The sequence below is a fragment of the Panthera onca genome, chromosome D4 (genome assembly GCF_046562875.1).
Source record: "Panthera onca isolate mPanOnc1 chromosome D4, mPanOnc1 haplotype 2, whole genome shotgun sequence".
Lineage (NCBI taxonomy): Eukaryota > Metazoa > Chordata > Mammalia > Carnivora > Felidae > Panthera > Panthera onca.
This window is the reverse complement of record NC_138351.1, coordinates 18,607,590-18,626,099: the sequence shown is the minus strand read 5'-3', so window position 1 is coordinate 18,626,099 and position 18,510 is coordinate 18,607,590. Positions and strand designations below refer to the sequence as shown.

General features: G+C 42.9%; 1 protein-coding gene across 4 annotated transcripts in view; it reads right to left on the bottom strand.

Annotated features, from left to right (window-relative positions):
• Positions 1-18,510, bottom strand: part of PCSK5 (proprotein convertase subtilisin/kexin type 5) — a 450,831-nt gene that overhangs the window by 207,361 nt on the left and 224,960 nt on the right. For all 4 annotated transcript variants that reach the window (XM_078436932.2, XM_078436933.2, XM_078436934.2 and 1 more), the window contains exon 10: positions 8,160-8,263. In XM_078436932.2, coding sequence (XP_078293058.2) covers positions 8,160-8,263 — 104 coding nt within the window. The remainder of the gene's footprint in view (positions 1-8,159; positions 8,264-18,510) is intronic.

The window sequence follows — 18,510 nt, the reverse complement described above, 5'->3', positions numbered from 1 at the left end:
AGGGCTTGATCTCATAAGCCATGAGATCATGACCTGAGCTGAAATCAAGAGTTGGGTGCTTAACCGACTGAGTTACCCAGGCACCCCCGTGTCCGTTTCTTTTAAATTACTTTTCTGATCACACCACACCTGCCCTTTTTATACACTGAATTTCAACGGCCACGGCTCTATACACATCTGTACATATACATGCTCAGTTTTCATTGTACAAAATCTTAACAGAATATTAACTGTTTGTGAATTCAATACTAAAGGTGAGTAGCATGTTATGAATGAAGAGCCGTGCCAGACTCTGTATATGACGGTGTTCCTTCCCCTTCCCCTTTGCTACACACGCCAGCCATCACGGCCCCTCGCTCTTCCTTGACCAAATCTCTGTGTAAGCAGCAGGCCGTGTCTGATGCTCGACACATCTGGTTAGCCATCTGGGTGGCTCACCCACTCCTCAGGGTCTCTGTTTCAATTAGGCTTTTTCTGACTGTCTAATGTTCCAAAAAGTTGTGTTTGCCCGCACCAAGACTCGTCCATGAGTACTCATACCAGCTTAACTCACAACCCTAGACTGGAAACAATAAAATCGTCCATGAAAAAGTGAAGGAGTAAATCAACTGTGGTATATCCCTATGCTGGAGTATCACTTAGCAATAAAAAGGGACGGACCCCTCATATACCTAATGATTTAGAGGAAATTTAGAAATACTATTTGGAGAGGAAGAAGCCACTTTTCAATGAGTCTACTTATATAAAAGTCTGTAAGAGACAATATAATCTATAGTGAAAGGAAGTAGATCAGTTGCATAGGGGGTAAGGGAAGAGAAAGGAACATGAAAGTCTATTTTGGGGTGACAGAAATGTTCTATCCTCGCTTGTGGTGACGGTTACCTGGGTACCTACATTCGTACAATTAAAATGGTGCTTTTTTTATCATATGTAAACTTACTCCAATAATGTTGATTAAGGATGTGTATGTATTGGGGCATCTGGGTGGCTCGGTCGGTTAAGCGTCCCACTCTCGGTTTTGGCTCAGGTCATGATCTCAGTTTTGTGAGTTCATGTCCCACATCGGGCTCTGTGCCTGCTTGGGATTCCCTCTCTTCCCCTCTCTCTGCCCCTCTCCTGCTCACACTGTCTCTGTCTCTTTCAAAACAAATAAACAAACAAACAAACAAACAAAGAACGTGTCTTACATTACCAGATATCGTTTGTTTGTTTATCGAGCTAGGAATCAATCCCAAGCTGTTTGACTTTGGCACCCAGGCTCTCAACCACTCTGTTGAGTGAGTTGTTGTTGTTGTCGTTGTTTTTTTAAATAAACACAAAACCTCCCAAAAGAAAATGTCGAATTTTAAAAGCTTCTGTAAAAGAATGTGTCTGTAGGTGTGAGTCTATTCTGAGAAGATGGTCTTGGCTTAAATCCTTTTTGGTTATCTTATTTTGCAACTGGATTCAGAACCCAATTATTGGCGCTACATAGAAATCCATTTCATTACTTTAGAGTCATAACACACTTTTGGCCTGAAATTAGCAGTGGCCCTGGTTGATCATCCTTTGCAATCCCCGGGTTTAGGGGTTGATGATGTTTATCTTTGCCTAAAATATCAACTGTAACCACAAACTATCAAGGTTTGCTACCATTAATAGCCAAACCCATATGCTGAAGGAAGAGTCCGGAAGATACCTTGGCAACTACAGCCTGACTAGAATCAGTGAAATCAGTTTTCATCAGGCAATTACACAAAAAGAGACATCGATCCTCTCTTAAGTGTACAAGCTTTTGCATATTGCCAAAAAAAAAAATATTTTATGCTCACAGCTTTCCTACTGTATTAATGACTCAAGAGTCAACAGGACATTGATAGCTATAATCAGTTCAGATGTCTATCACTAGTTCCTATGGGGACTCAGCCTTCTCATTATGTTTGGTATAAGTTACCCACATTCTAAAAAACCGAGATACAAAAGCTTTAATTGGCTTCCTCCAGGGCCATACAAAATATCAGTAACCGACTGTCTACCAGGATTTAAAGGTTCCTAAGATGGTGGCAAAGCCACAAAACTCCTCCGCACGTAATTCCCGTCATTAACTAATTATATCTGGTACAGAGATAATAGTCACTTAGGGCAACCATCATTTTAATTCTGTTTTGAAGACGGATTTTAAGTGTGAAACCACATGCATTTAAAGCTTATGTACTTGGGGATGAAAAAGTAAAACGCAACAAAACAAAACACCCCCGAAGTCTAACAAAACCTAATGCTATCATCCCGTCAAAGATCAGCACGGAGAAAACAACGTTTCCCGTCAACAGAAGGGATTTTTAAATCTCACTTATTTAGTGAGGCATGCGTGGAATGCTCTGATGGGCAAGTGGACATTTTGGACATGAGACTCTAGATTAAGCAGTGATCAAGCACTTTGCTGTCAGGGGTTCCATATTATTGGTCTCAGCTAGATATTTAGGCAAATCACCCACCAGACAAAGGGATAAAAATAAAATCCCTAAATTTTGTGTGATTCCTTTTTTTTTTTTGTAAATGAGCAAGAAGATAAGTTCCTGTATTCAATGATCAGTACACAGAAAAATGAAAGGTTTTAAGTTAACACATATTAAACGAAATTGCCTTCAGAGAGTACAATAGTATACAACACATGGAATCTTGAAAGAAACTCAGGGGGTATTTCCAATGAGTGCATTTTATTAGGTAGAATCAAATGTATATACTTCCCTCTTTCTTTGGATTATAAAAAACTTCTTTCTACAGCGAGGATGGGGGCTGGAATCGAGCATCTGATTCCAAAACCACCTCTGACGCTGACCACAGGAATAACATATCACTGACCTTTCGTCAAAAACGGGCCGATGACCAATTAATGTGCGTTATGTAGCTTTAATCCTAGCTACCAACATCACATCAGCCTGCTAGGTGGCAAAGAGGAACTATTATTTGTGCAGTGAAATAATAAAATAAAATACGGCTTTACCCTTTCAGACCGTAATACATCAGATATCGCTTCACACACTAAAAAAAAAGAACACATTTCAAAACCTTTACTTTCAATTCAACACATGGCATGCTTCATGATTTCAGCACTTCTAATTCTTTTTAATAAGTGTTACAAACTGAAAGCAAGACAGGTAGGTATTAAAAATATATTGGAACATCTTAAAATTACCAGCCCTACCAGTGGAAACAAAATGATGGCAATTAAAGGTAATAAAGGTTATTAAAAGTTAGGGCCTTGGAGGCTAAGAAGTCATGTTAGACTGTCAATTGTTTTCCCATGGTGGGAAATCAGTTAGAAATTAAAAAAAAAAAAATCTAGTAGTTTAGTTGTGGTCAAAGAAAGAGTCAGTGGGGATGGGAAGGTTTCAGCAACATGCTGGTAAAAAAAGAGAGACTTACATAGTCTGGGAGGGCAGTGAAATGGAAGGCGTGGTAACCTCGCTCACTTAGTTGTCATTTTTGATTTTCAATGACATTTTTTTTCATTCGTTCGCCTAGTAAAGATGACAGAAGGTCCTAATTTATTATCTGACGTCTATTCCTGTTCCTAGATTTAAGAGCGTTTAACTGTATACAGTCATATAATCCAAATACAGACACTTCGAAGAAAAAAAAAAAACAAACCTGAAGCATTGAGGTGGCATGCATTCAATTACACTTGTAACTGCAACCGTGAACCAGAGAGGTAAGAACTCGTTGGGGTCGGGGGTGGGGATCAGCGGACACAGCCCAAGTGACCGTGGATTTGCGAGTTCCTCAGGTTAAAGCAGTAGAACGGAGGGGATCGTCACAAAGAGCTAAGCTTCCTAAAACGGTAAGAGCCACGGATTCCAGAAGAATGCACAATTAAAGTTCTCTGCATGGCTGGTTTGGTCCGCATACCATCTAGGCGCAAACAGAACTGTTCGAACTATCCGTGGCATACCAGCAGACATCGTCTCTACATCAGATGCCTTTTCCCGCTCAGGTTAGGCTGCATTTGAGATGACCGGGGAAGTTTGCAGGGACACTTTTTTATAAACATGACCTGGCAGATCATGTGGGCTTGACAGAAGGGAAGACAAGTGTAGTGTAAATGTCTACGTGTGTATGTAAATCGTACCGTGGCCAGATCAGATTAGGCAATGCCAGGGGGCCCCCGACATTTCCTCTCACTTCCCCTTTCTGGGTGCACATCAACACATGTCGGGCTGGCACGGGGGAAGGTGCTCGGGAAGTTTTTGTAAATAAATAAACAAAGAGATTTGCATAAATTAAGCTCTGTGAAGAAAACCACCCAAATGGCAAAAAGCCCTTGCTTCGATAGCTGATTTGTGCATTTTAAGGCGCTTCAATGAAGGGGGTATGAAAAAGCACAGAAAAGAAAAAAAAAAAATAGAGAAGACTTTTCATAAGGAAGGCATCAAAGGAGAAGGAAATAACACTGGAAAAAACCCCAAATAAATGATTTAATGCCAAAGTCATCTCCTAGCATTACAAATGCTGAGCGGTAGCGAAACACAGGAATTTGGAGTTCAGTTCTCTAGTGGCAAATATCACATCTGTTCATCTGGTCTCCTACAAATACTTTTCCTATTCTCATGAACCACCTCCAGGAGAGGTTTTGGTAAGTGCATGGTATTTCTTCCACTTGTTTTTAAAGAAACTATCTCTGGAGGAAGTTTAGAGTCAAAAGGTGTATGACATTTAGCCAAAATTATTCACACAATGAACAATCCAAATAACGGTTAGTCAGTTTCCATAGGTAGGTACTCATTGGTCTACGTTTATTTCGAAGAACGGATCTTCTGCAAAAGACTCTTAACTACACTATAAACGATCGTTATTATTACTTAAGAAGGAATAGGACAGGGTAGTCTTAGTTCGATTAAAATTGTTAAAAATTATACTACCATTAGCCTAAAAATATCGATGAACAGCTTCTGGCTTTGGGGCTCCCTTCGCTGTGAGTTTACTCTTACTACCCGATTGTTTATAGCGTGCTGTTCTAATGAGAACACAGAAAAAGAAGAAAGGAAATTTCTGTGCACCCAGCTCATCCGCATGCAACCCCAGGGTAATCCCACTCTCAGAGGAACACACACGAGTCAGCAGAGAGCCACGTTCTCGGCTTCTCCAGGCCGACCTCCTTGCCTGAACGACAGCCTCGCCGTGCCAGGCAACAGGAAGCCAGCAGTGCTGCTGGAGGGAATGTCTTGCATCTGCCAGGTCCCTAACACATGTGGATCAGAATGGATTGGGCCTGCCTCGCGGCGAGGCCCACAGCCGCCTAGCTCCGAGATCACCTGGTTCTACTCTCGGCCTGCGACATACTACATACGGGTATGTCTGAAGAAATGTAAGGACTTGGCAGTGTCTGGTAACAGCTTGTTTGGAGGGTGTTGGCCTCTCTGAAGCGATCAGTGATGACTATCAAGTCCACGGATGACAAGACCCCAATACCTCACTGGTTGCTACTCTCAGCTGCTTGTGCTTGCCCCGAGGAGAAGGAAACGCTGAGGTTGATATTGACATCATCAGGGCAGACGAGCACCTACTAGGCAATATGTCAAGTTAGCCTCAGGTGTCTTTCTTTCTCGTGGTTTTTTTTCCCAACACATTAAATTGCTTCCAACAGGTTACGTCGCTCAACCTCAGGGCACAAAGGCCAGCCCAGGGGAGCACAGATGTTTTCGGATTTGTTTCAGGCACACCCCTCGCTCAGCATTAGGACTAAGTTGCACAGGAGAGAGAGAGAGAGAGAGCAGCCGCGGCCACATGCTCCCGTTTGCAGGTGACTTCCGCCTTCTCCTGTCTAAGGAGAAGCGTGCGGCCCTGCGTTCCCGCGAAGCTAGGCCTGCAAACGCTGGCTGACCTAATTTAAAATACGAGCTCTCGCTGAGCTCCCTTTGCATGAAGTTCTTCCAAGCATTAGCTGTTTCTTTGTTTGCTCAGTTCTCATTTCATAAAAAGTCACCCATCTTTGTCCAGGCCCGGTGACCTCCATCCTCTCCCTCCCCAAAGCACGTTTCCTCTCCTGCTAGCCTCTGCCTTAATCACTTTTATTTGTGGGACACTAGGGAGGGGATGGTAATGCTTAGAGTCGGGAAGAATATCAGTCTTTAAAAAATTATTCTTATTACGATCATGTTTAGATGAAATATGGGGCTTGCCATCAACAAAATTACAAAACAATTCCACCGGGAGTCCGGACCGTTCAGGGCAATTCATCTACGAAAAGGCGAACTTTAATTGTTACTCTTGGCAGCAGTCTAAGAGAAGAGTGGAATATGATACTAAATATTGCCACGTGCAATAGTAAAATGCTCTTTCCTCCTTGCCAGAGCACCGTACGGCCCCCTTCGGACTCAGGTTTGGATCTGGGGAGTTATTCGAAATCCTCTGTTTCCCCCTCTCCAAAACCAACAGAGGTTTTCAAAAGAGTTGCATTTTTTATTAGAACCATTCGCTCTTTTTAACTTGCCAAAAAGGGATAAGTAAAACTAAGGCTTTTATTTGGGTTAAAGTTGATTCCTCAGCTTCATGGAGGTCAATGCACTTGGTCTGTGAACCCTCTACCAAAAAGTTCATCGCAGCACTGACCCCGCCAAGGTTGTATTTTGGACCCTTCTTCCCCCTCCCCAAGCCCACCTCCCAGCCTCGTGGATTTATATAGGAAGTGCTGGCAGGGTGTGGAGGCTAATCAAAATGAAACGTACCCCTATGGCAAAGTACATCCTGGATTTTCTATGACAGACAGCTGACGTTTCAAATATTTTTAATGCTGCACATCACAATGGCTGTTTGGGGATCGAGTGTCTTGATTTGGGCTTCAGACAATGTGATCCCAGCACGTATTTACAGCTCTTTAGATTACAAGTTCATTGAACACGGCTGCACCATATAGGTTATGAGTATGGAGAGGTCCTTGATAATACTGAAAAGCAGAGGGATATTTTTCTTTTTCTAAAAATGGAGTGAAGTCTTCGGTGAAGATGTTAACCAAAGACATATTGTATATGGCACAGGTTATCTGATACATTTACAGGTTTGGGCTAAGCATGAGACTATAATAAGCCATTTGCAAGTAGTTTTTTTTAAATTACATTTTACATTTCCAGCATGGATATATGCATACATTGGGTATAATTTCACTAAAGACATATTAAAACCATATTTAAGAAATCATAGGTAGATAATATTATTCAGCTTCTAAAATGTTTAAGTTGGCGAAGTTAGGGCCCAAAAAAGTAAACGACTCGCCCAGGATTATTCAACATGTTACCGATGAGCCGAGGACCAGAATCTCAATTTTGAACTAGATATTCCCTATGGTATGGGATACTCTTTTTCACCCATAGGGATATATAATGATACCAAGACTATTTGGGAGTAAATTTAAGTCTGCAGATATAACCAAGAGTAGTCTTTGTTGTAACTTAATGGGTTAAAATTGAGGTCATGTGAATGAAGCTTTAGTCCTAAAGCTTCTGCTTTATGTAATGATTTTCTTTTTATTATAACATACGTTATGGATGACGACGAGCAAAATGGCTACCATTACTAAGAGAGTTTGAGGGAACTATAGTCCTCAGCCATGAGAAAAATAGCACTTATTACATACTGTACATAAATGTATACAGACTGTGTGTTATAAAGCTTCCTAAGAACTTTTCATTTATATAAAGTGATGTCTTAGAGTTAGCTGTTGTGGAAGCTTAAAAAGAAACAAAAACAAAATGTAGAGAAAGCATGGCCTACCAACTAATAGTGAAAATAAACCAGTGAGTCTTTAAGTGGAAGCAATCCCTACAGAAGATGAGGAATTTTTAAATACATTGGTACAAATACCACTCAGATAACCAATGACAGTGATAATAAACGAATTAAAAGCCCCATAGGTCGACTATACTTGGATGGTTGTCTTTTAAGAGATTGACCTATGATGTGGGAAGCCAAGGAAATCTGCCTTCTATGTGTTGTTTGAATTGAAAAAAAAAAAAAAAAAAGAACCTGCCTTTTCTTTACTAAAAGGGCAAGCTCCTTGTGTGTCGGCACACAATTTCAAGTTTCTTTTCAGGGATTCTATTTCCTGCTCTCCATTTAAAATGGGGGGAGGGAGGGGCGGAAATAAAAATATTTTGCCTGTGACAGAATATGAAAGAAGTTCTCACCCTTAAAACCCGCAGCATTGGTTTTCCAGTCATTAGCGTTCAAATGTCCTGCACGGGAAGTCCTGACAATAACATGCTGCACGTCTCTCCAGGTCAGAAACGGACTGGGGAAAGACAAGGTAAGAATCATTGTACCAAAAAAAAAAAAAAGATGGGGGAAGCAGAGAGTCACAAGCAAATTAAAAAAGCAAAAGCAGAATGGCGAAGTACTAAAAACAAAGGGTCAGTTGATTCGGGGTCGGGGTGAACAAATGCGGCTCTGGGTCTCAACGTGGAGAGGTGACGTTAGTCTGAGGGAGGCAGAGAACGTAACCTTAAATTTAGGAAATACTGTGGTATTGGTCAGTTGTAACTCGGTGTTTAAAAGGGTGAGGATTTCCAGTTTTCCTCAACAAAATGGCTCCCGGTTCGGGCCCGGCCATCCTTGATGTAAAAGCTTGCGTCGGAACCTGAAAATTACCGTAAGCTAAAGCCAAAACTGAAGTCTCCTGGAACATTCCTTGTCCAGCTATACAGCCAGACAATCGCTTGCGTAATTTAACAAAGAACTAGCAAGGGTTAGCATTTTGCGTGTACGTACAGGATAAGGAGAAAGCCTCAAATGAACCGAGTCCCTGTCGTCCGTGTTTTCAAAGAAAGAGAATTTAGCGTGGAGCCCAAAGCTGGGCCCCAAGACATAGGTATGGGAGTATTCTTAACTTGCCATAAGTGATTATTATATTAAATCGCTGGATACCTATTTCTTGCGACTGTTAGCACTGAAGGCACAGAGTCACTGAGTAGAGAAGTTCCTTTCATTGGAGAACCTCGACGCTACTCATAAACCTACAGAAAACCAATCCCAGTACATGTGCGCAAAGAGCATCTATCTACTGGAAAGCGTCTGACTCCATGCACGCATGAAATTCTGATCAAGATGCTTATTATTTCCATCTTGACTGTCAGGTGTGACAAGCTTTTACTTAATTGGGAAACGTGGCCGTTATCAGGCAGCTTGGGTACTTATTTTTCACCTGCCACCTTCATTTTAGAAGGATACTTGCCAAGGATGGGCCAGAACATGGAGGGGAGGGGGACAACGATCTGAGGTGTGACAGGAGCAAGTTGCAGTCCCTTTGGCCCCTCGTATGCAGCCCACGGACGCTGGCCTCTCCCAGGCAGAGGAAAAACTGGTGTCTTAATTCCAGCTAATTCAACGATGGAGCTGCACGCGGCTTCACTTCCTACTACGTGTTCCCATCACCCTTGCCACATACACGTTTTTGAGAGTGGCCTCCTAACAAAGGGGGCCCAGGGATCAGATCCTGGCTCTTTCATTTTCCACTTCTGTGAAATTAACTTCTTGAGGTTTCAGTGTCCACATTTAGCATGTGGATGCTAAGATCTATTCCACTTCCTTATACTGACGGAATCAAAGTGATGCCAAGTACTTATTTTGGTGCAAAATAAGCCATCAGGAGGTGGCAGACAATACATTCTGCTACGTGTTGAGCCACGGCTCTCATTTGGTGGCTTGAACATGAAGGAGATGGGGAGAAAAAGGTGCCATAGAGTTCTGACACCTTTTTGCTATGCCTTCAGATGAAACCTAAAACACATAGTACTGCCATTTCCAAAGTTTTCAGAGGGGGCAGGATTGGATGTAGACGATTTTGCAAGGTTGCGTTAACAAAATAACTAATTACTAATGAAACGAAAACTTAACCTCATGAATTTGAAAAATATAATAACACTGAAAAACGACTTAGTTCTCTTTTGTTTTACCCAACACTTGCTATGGACCAATTTTAGAACCTGATAATGCATGAAACTCTGGAGGAAGGGAGGGAGTTGGTTTGAGGGGGGTCCAGGAGGCAGGGAAGTTTCACTTCTAAAACAAATAGCACGATCTGGCCCTTTGCTGACTGATACCGAATCCGCCATAAGAATTCAGTAAACTCATTGTGCCATGGTCAAGAAAACTAGGAAAAGAGTCAAGGGATAATTCTACTTCTGAACTCGAAGGTCGACATAAGATGTTTTTCCTGATCTGCCTGATACAATGTTAATCTCCTTTCAACTTTCCCAGTGTCGTGATTTGAGTGAGGAAGAATTCAGTAAACTCATTGTGTCATGGTCAAGAAAACTAGGAAAAGAGTCAAGAGATAACTCTACTTCTGAACGGGAAGGTCAACATAAGATGTTTTTCCTGATCTGCCTGATACAATGTTAATCTCCTTTCACCTTTCCCAGTGTCGTGATTTGAGTGAGGGGCAAACGCAACAACAACAAAAGCTCAGTCTGGCAAACCTTTCCAGACGCTTCTTTGTGGTACAGCATAATCCTCTCAAATGGACATGCTTGCTTCGCTTTTCTCCATGAGCAAACAGCAAGATATATGCAGGTGTACTCGGATTTGATAAGTATGTCTAAATCAACCTAGGGATTTTAAAATAACATTTAACACACAGCTAAAACTTCCACACTTTAAATATTACTCTTTATGGGGGGAGAAAAGAAAAGACGAGAAAAGATGAGAAAAGACCAGAAAAGACGAGAAAAGACGAGAAAAGACAAGAAAAGACAAGAAAAGACAAGAAAAGAAAAGAAAGGAAAGGAAAGGAAAGGAAAGGAAAGGAAAGTAAAGGAAAGGAAAAGAAAAAGAAATGAAACCAGTTTCCTATGTTACTTATCACCAGGGCAAGATTCTTTTGGAAACATCAAACACAAGGTTCTGACCATTGGGAGGCCATTTCCCTAGTGGCCCTTAGCACTAAAAATATAATAATGATGATGATGATGATGATGATGGGGATGATAAAGGCAGCACGGGGAACATTTATCTTGTGACTTAAGCACTTGTATTCAGGCAGATTCAGGAAGCCTCCTGCATTCAGTTCAGCCTGAAGAAATCAGAGTTACTCGCTCTCACGCTGAGTTGTAAAAACTAGTTCTTGTTGGAGTACTTGTAATTAGAAGGAAGGAATTAGCTTCAGGAAATTCCAAACTACGCATGGAAAGAAGGAGGCGTTCAGATAATTTTACTCTGGCATTTGATAATACGCAACTTCAGAAATCATTTAATTTCAAAATGTCCCGTATTTCACCAAAGTGAGGAAGTTAATACGGGAAACCGATGGATTTTCCATCAGTGGCACTGCTACCCGTGGGAGGGGAACTAATTAGCTCAGGAAATAGCCATAGGTTAATTTGCTGGTATCCGGAGAAGACTTGGATTTACAGGGACATCTGATTCACATTTTGGGACTTATTTGTATTTATGCTCTCGGGGACGTTGCAGACGTGAAGGTATCGGACTATGAAGCTTCTGGGACGCCACACACAGATCGAAAGAGACGGGAAGGCTGCAGGCCCTGAGCTGGGAACGTCACAGTCCACGGCGCTGAAAGTAGGGCCCCCTGAAACTTACCCCTTCCGCCCATGACCCTGGCCCCACATTCCACTGGCTTCTGAACGTCAAGACCCCTCTCACCTCCAAGAATAGAAGATGGAGCACTAAGAACTTTGGGGCAAACGATAATCAAGAGGCCACAAGTATAACTGACCTGGAGGAAAAGAACAGTTTCTCTCCATTCTGAGCCTGGGGACCACGGACCCCATAAAAAGCCACAAGGATTTAGGCCACACACACCCCTTGGGTTTCTTCCTGGAACAACTGGCAGTCACCTTTAAACGACAGTATGCGGTAAAAGGGCAACATTTCCAAATCCCTGCAACATGTGGCTAGCTACCTGTGAGCTTTCAAGGCAATAAAATATACTTGACTTTCTGGAGAGTTCAGTATATGTAATCTTTTCCTGGTAGGAAGCTTTGCATCGTTCAGGGACCTCGAATTACTAGCCAACATTAAATGAGCGCTTGGCCACGGCCAGGTACTACATGTTGTGCGTGATTGATTGATTGATTGATTGATTTGAGGGAGAGGGAGGAGAGGGAGAGGGCAGAGGGAGATGAACAGAAGGAGAGAGAGAATATCTGAGGCAGGCTCCACGCTCAGCGTGAGATCACAACCTGCCCTGAAATCAAGAGTCAGAGGCTCAACCGACTGAGCCACCCAAGTGCCCCTGTACATGCATTATTACTGTGTAATTTTAAACATCTTATGAACATAAGTAACATTTTTATTCCCATTTCACAGACGACAAAACTGAGACACGGAGCTACACATAGTCACTCTAGCACACACAGGTAGTTAGTGGAAGGATGACAATTCCAACCAGCTGCCCCTGGCTGGCGGTGGCTTCTATGCTGTCATGTACTATTTAAAAGCACCTCCAGGTGGACCCCCGGAAGGCAGAATGAACGGACGCATGTTGGTTCGCTCGGGAGTTCTTCGACAATGGGATCAGGAAGCAACGTGTGGCATGCCGTGTCCTCGTGGTCACGCTATTTTCGCACCTGCACTCTCTCTCTCAGCTCAGTTGAATTTTGATTCTCTGGCTGAATTTTGATTACCACAGAATTCAGGAGAGTCTCGAGTCTTAATCTGGGTCTTAGGTTCCAAAGGCTTAACTTTGGCATACTCCCTCAAAGGTGAATAGAAAGATATCAAACTAGGAAATATATGATTTTTATAATAAAATACAATATTATATGCCTGTACTGGAGAGCAGAACGTGATTATATTATTTAACTTTATGGTCATGAACTTGTCACCTTGCTTGACATGCTCACACTTTGATGTGGTTTATAGTTTGGCTTTTCCAGTCCGGGAGCTGCACCCGAACCCCAGCACAAACACTTCTCGTTTCTAGCACCAAAACAGGATAATTAGTGACACCGTCACTACCTGGTATCTGTATTCTGTTTTTGTTCTGAGCAGTTCAAAGTGTTTGATGGCCTCAACAGTAGGTTTAGTTCTCAACAGCAGGACTGGGGCGCCTGGGTGGCTCAGTCAGTTAAGTGTTCAACTATGGCTCAACTTACGAAATCATGGTTTGTGAGTTCGAGGCCCGCCTCGGGCTCTGTGCTGACAGCTCGAAGCCTGGAGCCTCTGCTTCGGATTCTGTGTCTCCCTCTCTCCCTGCCCCTCCCCTGCTTGTACTCTGTCTCTCAAAAAATAAATAATAAAAACAACTAAAAAAAAAAAAGTAGGCTGTATCCCAAGAAAGACATTTTTTTCTAGTGCCTTTTGCTGGACCCCTAAATTCTACTGCTAATACTTAAAGTAAAAAATCAAAACAAGAGTTTTCTTGGCTAATTATGCACATGTGAACGTCCAACATCGATCTGTACTTGGTGGTCCTTAAAAAACAAGGACCTTGAATCTTGAGTGACTGACTGACTCACTTTCATTTATTAAAAAGAAAAAAGGGGCACCTGGGTGGCTCAGTCGGCTAAGCGTCTGACTTTGGCTCAGGTCATGATCTCCCGCTTTGTGAGTTCGAGCCCCGCGTGGGTGGTCTGTGCTGACAGCTTGGAGCCTGGAGCCTGCTTCAGATTGTGTCTCCTTCTCTCTCTGCCCCTTTCCCACTCACCTCTCTCTCTCTCTTTCAAGAATAAATACACATTAAAAAAGAAAAAAAGAAGTAACCTTCCCTTGGTCCCCTCCGACAGATCTATCATCACAGGCAACTGATAATAGGGACAACACGTACACATCCTGATACGGAAAGAGAACTGATCAATGAGAGTAGCAAAGCAAAACCAGAGGATGAAAACTGTTCCCTAACTGGGCAATCTTCTTAACATACAAGACCGATTCTGTCTTATACAATGATGGAGTAATTTCACGAACCAGTCCTATGGGGAAACTACATGACCGGTCAGCAATCATCCAGTTACCTAGACATTCAACAAAAAATCCAACACAAGACCGGTCTTGTTTTATGATCCTTACGACCATGGAAAATAGAAATGGGACCAAGTAGCCGCAAAATTCACGCCGTCGTGCGGACGCTAAATCAATCCGCGATTGTGGGAGGAGATTCACGGCGAGCTGAAGCAACAAAGATGAGACAGAAAATGTCTAGAGCCTGCTGAGGTTGGTCCAAACATTGTCCCGACTGTACCCAGTGCATGCCGAGGGTGACTCAAGAATAAAACACCGACCCTCCAACAAAGGAAACCGATATTCTTTTGTCAGGTTAATGAAGCCACAGAAAGGATCATCAGGTTGTCAACCCCACGGCGCACAGGAGGATATACTGCTCATGGGAGTGCGTTTGGTTTGTTCTGTTTTGTTGTGTTGTATTGTGTGCTCTACAGTAATTCAAAAGTTCCAGGCGGGGCCCCCCAGGTGGCTCAGTCGGCGAAGCGTCCGACTTCGGCTCAGGTCACGATCCCGCGGTTTACGGGTCTGAGCCCCGCGTCGGGCTCCGGGCCGACGGCTCAGAGCCTGGAGCCTGCTTCGGATTCTGTGTCTCCCTCTCTCTCTGCCCCTCCCCCACTTGTGTTCTGTCTCTCAAAAATAAATAAATGTAAAAAAAAAAAAAAACAAACACAAAAGAAAAAAAAGTTCCGGGCCAAAAACTGGGTGTCCTAACAGAAAACACAGTTAATTGTACCTCCAGGTTTGGAAATGTGACTTATATTGGCATCATTTGGACACCTACTTATGATCCATCCATACCCGAACCAAAGCAGGAAAGATAAAGAAGATTGGTTCAGGACCACCCACGTCAAATTTTTATTATATTCTCTTGTTCACACCAGCCATCGATTACCTGAATTGAGTATAAACTAAAGGTCTAGAAACTGGGTCTCTAAACACACTTAAGAGAAGATGGCCCCTGATTTACAAAGAAAAATTCTGCCATTTAAACTGAAGTGTCTTCTTTTCCTTTGTAAATCCTGGCTTCTGCCCAGGCTTTGTCATTACACCCAAAGCACATCAATTAAGTTTTGGGCAGCTTTACAAACAAACGGCATTTTGTCTGTAAGCTCAACAGTCATTCCCTTGAAACACTTTGCTACATCAACTCTTAGGGAATACAGTTTGATCAATGGTCAGACAAGGGTACACTAACCAAGAGATCACATGCATTGAAGTCAATTCACCATAAATGAAACTTTGTGCAAGTTCTCCGTATACACTCAATCCTCTCCAGCATTGTGACCTGGAGGCTGTAAATTTTGGCCAAGGTAAAGGCCTCTCTCTCTTCACGCGCCCCACAACCTGGAATCGAGGCCTGACCCTCATTTTTCGTTCCAGACTCTGCAATCTCTTGACGTAGACGAGATATGACAGTATGAGAGCTCCCTCCCTACGCTTATCCCAGTCAAGCTGTGAGAAACCCACTTGGCGGTAAGGGAGCCGGAGAACATCTCTCACTTCCCCTTTTTTTGCTAACTTTGCCGGCCGTCCTGCGCTCAGCGTGAATAAATACACAGTTCCCAGTGAACTGACTTAGTCCGGCAGGAAGACATTGCTATCCCCATTAGTTTTATTTCTAATTTAAACTTAATTCTCAGCAATAATGATAAACATGGCCGCCAATCACATGAGCATGACGAAGGTATGGTCGGGAAGACGTAGGTAAATCGTGACCTGCTGCCTAATGCTTCTGTAAGTCTAGACAATTAACTGCGCCTCCCTGGGACTCCGTTTTCTCAGTTGAAATGTGGAAATGGTAACACACACACCGCAGGGTGGTTGCAAGAACTCCAGGTAACGGACGGAGAGTGCCTGGCGCATGACAGACTCCCAAAGACAGCAGTCATTACGATTTGTTGAGACGCACAACCTATCATCCCGAAACAAGCCAGAAGGACAACTTTGAGTCTATGCTAGCATTTGATGACTCTCCAGTTAATTAAGCTCTTTTCCCCTATGCCTAGATTTTGACAGTATGTTTTTTAGTTCCTGTAACAAATGAGCAAAATAGCATTTTCAACACATTGGTACATTTGTGCTTAGTGAAATAATAATGCCACTAAGATCTGTCAAAAGGATCTGGTTTTAACAAGCCGATGGCGGAGGCAGCAAGCTGACTTGTTGGGGAAACAACTGTTCGGCCCCACTGTGATGGTAAGAAATCCCATTTGTGGGAATATCTTCCCTCTTGACAGTGGCCGCTGATGGGATGTAGAGGAAGGTGAAATGTTCTTTGGGTTGACGTCGAAGTTGCCATTTGGTACCGAATATTAGGACGCAGACATAGGTGCACATACTTATTCACTTAACTGGACTGCTGGACTGCAGTGTTTTTCAAACTTTTCTACCAGACTTCAGGGATCTGCAGGGTTTTCACCTCAAAAGCCAGCAGCTGAACCCTTGGACGGGCAGCAAAAATACTTGGCCGCAGCTCTGTTATTACTATTATTGTAAATTACAGCATTTTCTCTCATTTTTTTCCCCCTGTTGAATACAAAGAATTCAAGTGATGCTTTTCTACGTGCTTATCAAAGAAGTGTATTTTTAAACAGCGATGTTCAAGGTTCACCTTTGTTTTAAACTTCAGTGAAAATCAGTAAGCATTTGAGATTCTAGAATTTTAAGTAAATGTTACTCTATTTTAGAAACTCCTGGTTTATGATGTCAAGTCCTAGCCGTCTTTCTAATTATTGGATGTCAACCGTAACAAAGAATATTTTTAAAAGCCCTTATACACTGCGCACACACACGCACCAGGGGCAAGATCAACTAAGATTAACAGAAATCTATAACAAAAATTTTGGAGGGATTTCCAAATCCCTGATGTGACTGGAATAAGAAAAGTCACGTTTAACGTTTCCATACTTTAAGAAAACAAAGCTGTCTTGGCATCTAAAGGAAAGTAGAAGGGGGAAGAAGTGAAAAAGACCCCCCCCCCCAAAAGCTAAGCCTTGTTTCCCCATCTACCTCCTGAATTAAAGACCCAGGATATCTATCCATCGCCCAAAAGCATATGTGTGTGATTCTCTACTGGACATGTTCTCTTTTTCTCTTTTTCTTTTCAAGGCAGCCCAACCATTAAACTCTGCTCTCTCCTATCCCTCTTTTCAGAGTCTCAATTCTTAGAAACTGTGGCAGGAATTAGGGGGTAATTTCCAACTTTCTTTTTTACTGCCACCCTTACTCTACACGTGAGATGCCAAAATTGTGTCCCCCCCAGATGCCCCACGAGTGACAGGTGCACATGAGACAAAGTCTGGAGTAAGGAAGTGGAAGAGGCAGTCTGCGGGGCGTTTCCAAGACAGACCTGCTTTCCTGCTACAGCCATCCCTCAATTCTCTGTCACTCTCTCCTTCCTTTTACCTGAACGTGGGTGTGATGGCTGGAGCTGCAGCAGCCATTGGGAAAAGATTAAGAGGGTAACACAGACGCTGGTCTTGGTAGCTTTGAAATTTTTTTTTAAGTTTTATTTATTTATTTTTGAGCAGGAGCGGGGGAAGAGGGGAGAATAAGTGGGGAAGGGGCAGAGGGAGAGGGGGACAGAAGATCCGACAGGCTCCAAGCTGTAAGCGCAGAGCCCGACGTGGGGCTCGAACTCACGAACCATGAGATCGTGGCCTGAGCTGAAGTCAGACACGCTATTAATCTACTGAGCCGCCAGGCGCCCCGGTGGCTTAGAATTTCTTAACCGACATCTTGACGTGTGGATTTCTTGCTCTATCAGCTATACTTTCTTGGTACTGAAGGTAATTCCTAACAGATGGATCTCCAAAAGTACTGAGAATTGGATGGCATTTATGGAGTCTCACAGTGAGCCAGGTGCACTGTGAGAAGTATTATATTCATTATTTCATTTATTGCTCATGGCAACCCCGAGAGACAGATAATATTACCATTGTTACCACCTAAAGAAGGACACAGAAGCAGAGAGAGCGTCAGGATCCTGCTCAGGGTCACGTGATTAGCAAGAGCTAAACCTGGCCACAAACAGGCTGACTCTGGAGTCTGGCTCTGATCTATTTCACCACCACTGTCTTTGACTGGAGGAGGGACCATGAGAGGAAGAGCCCGGAGCAGTGCTTGTAGGGACCGGCTGGCAAAACTGGTTTTGACAGAAGGGTTGATAAATGATCTTCTCCTCACCTAGCATTCCTCACTTTGGATGGATCTCTGCCGGGATCTCAGAATTGACCAAGGGGTTTTGGTTTGTCATCTGATCCTTCAAGGGCAAGTTTGAGCAGGTCTGTGCTTAGATGCTAAGCAGGGCAGGGATAGCATCACACCTTTTCTGAAGCCAGAATTGAGGATACGCTCATTGAGAATCAAAAAAAAAGAAAAAATAGGAACATAGGGAGAAAGAACAAGTAAAGGAAATCTAAGAGGGTAGTGCAAGGGACAGGAAAAAGAAGAAAAGAGGAAAAAGAGAGAAAAGAACAGAGAAGAAAAATAATATGGGGCCTGTGAAAAAGATAGTGAACAAAAAGGGAATACACTGATAAACAAGGCAAGCTGAGACGCCCAAATAGAAGCTGAGAG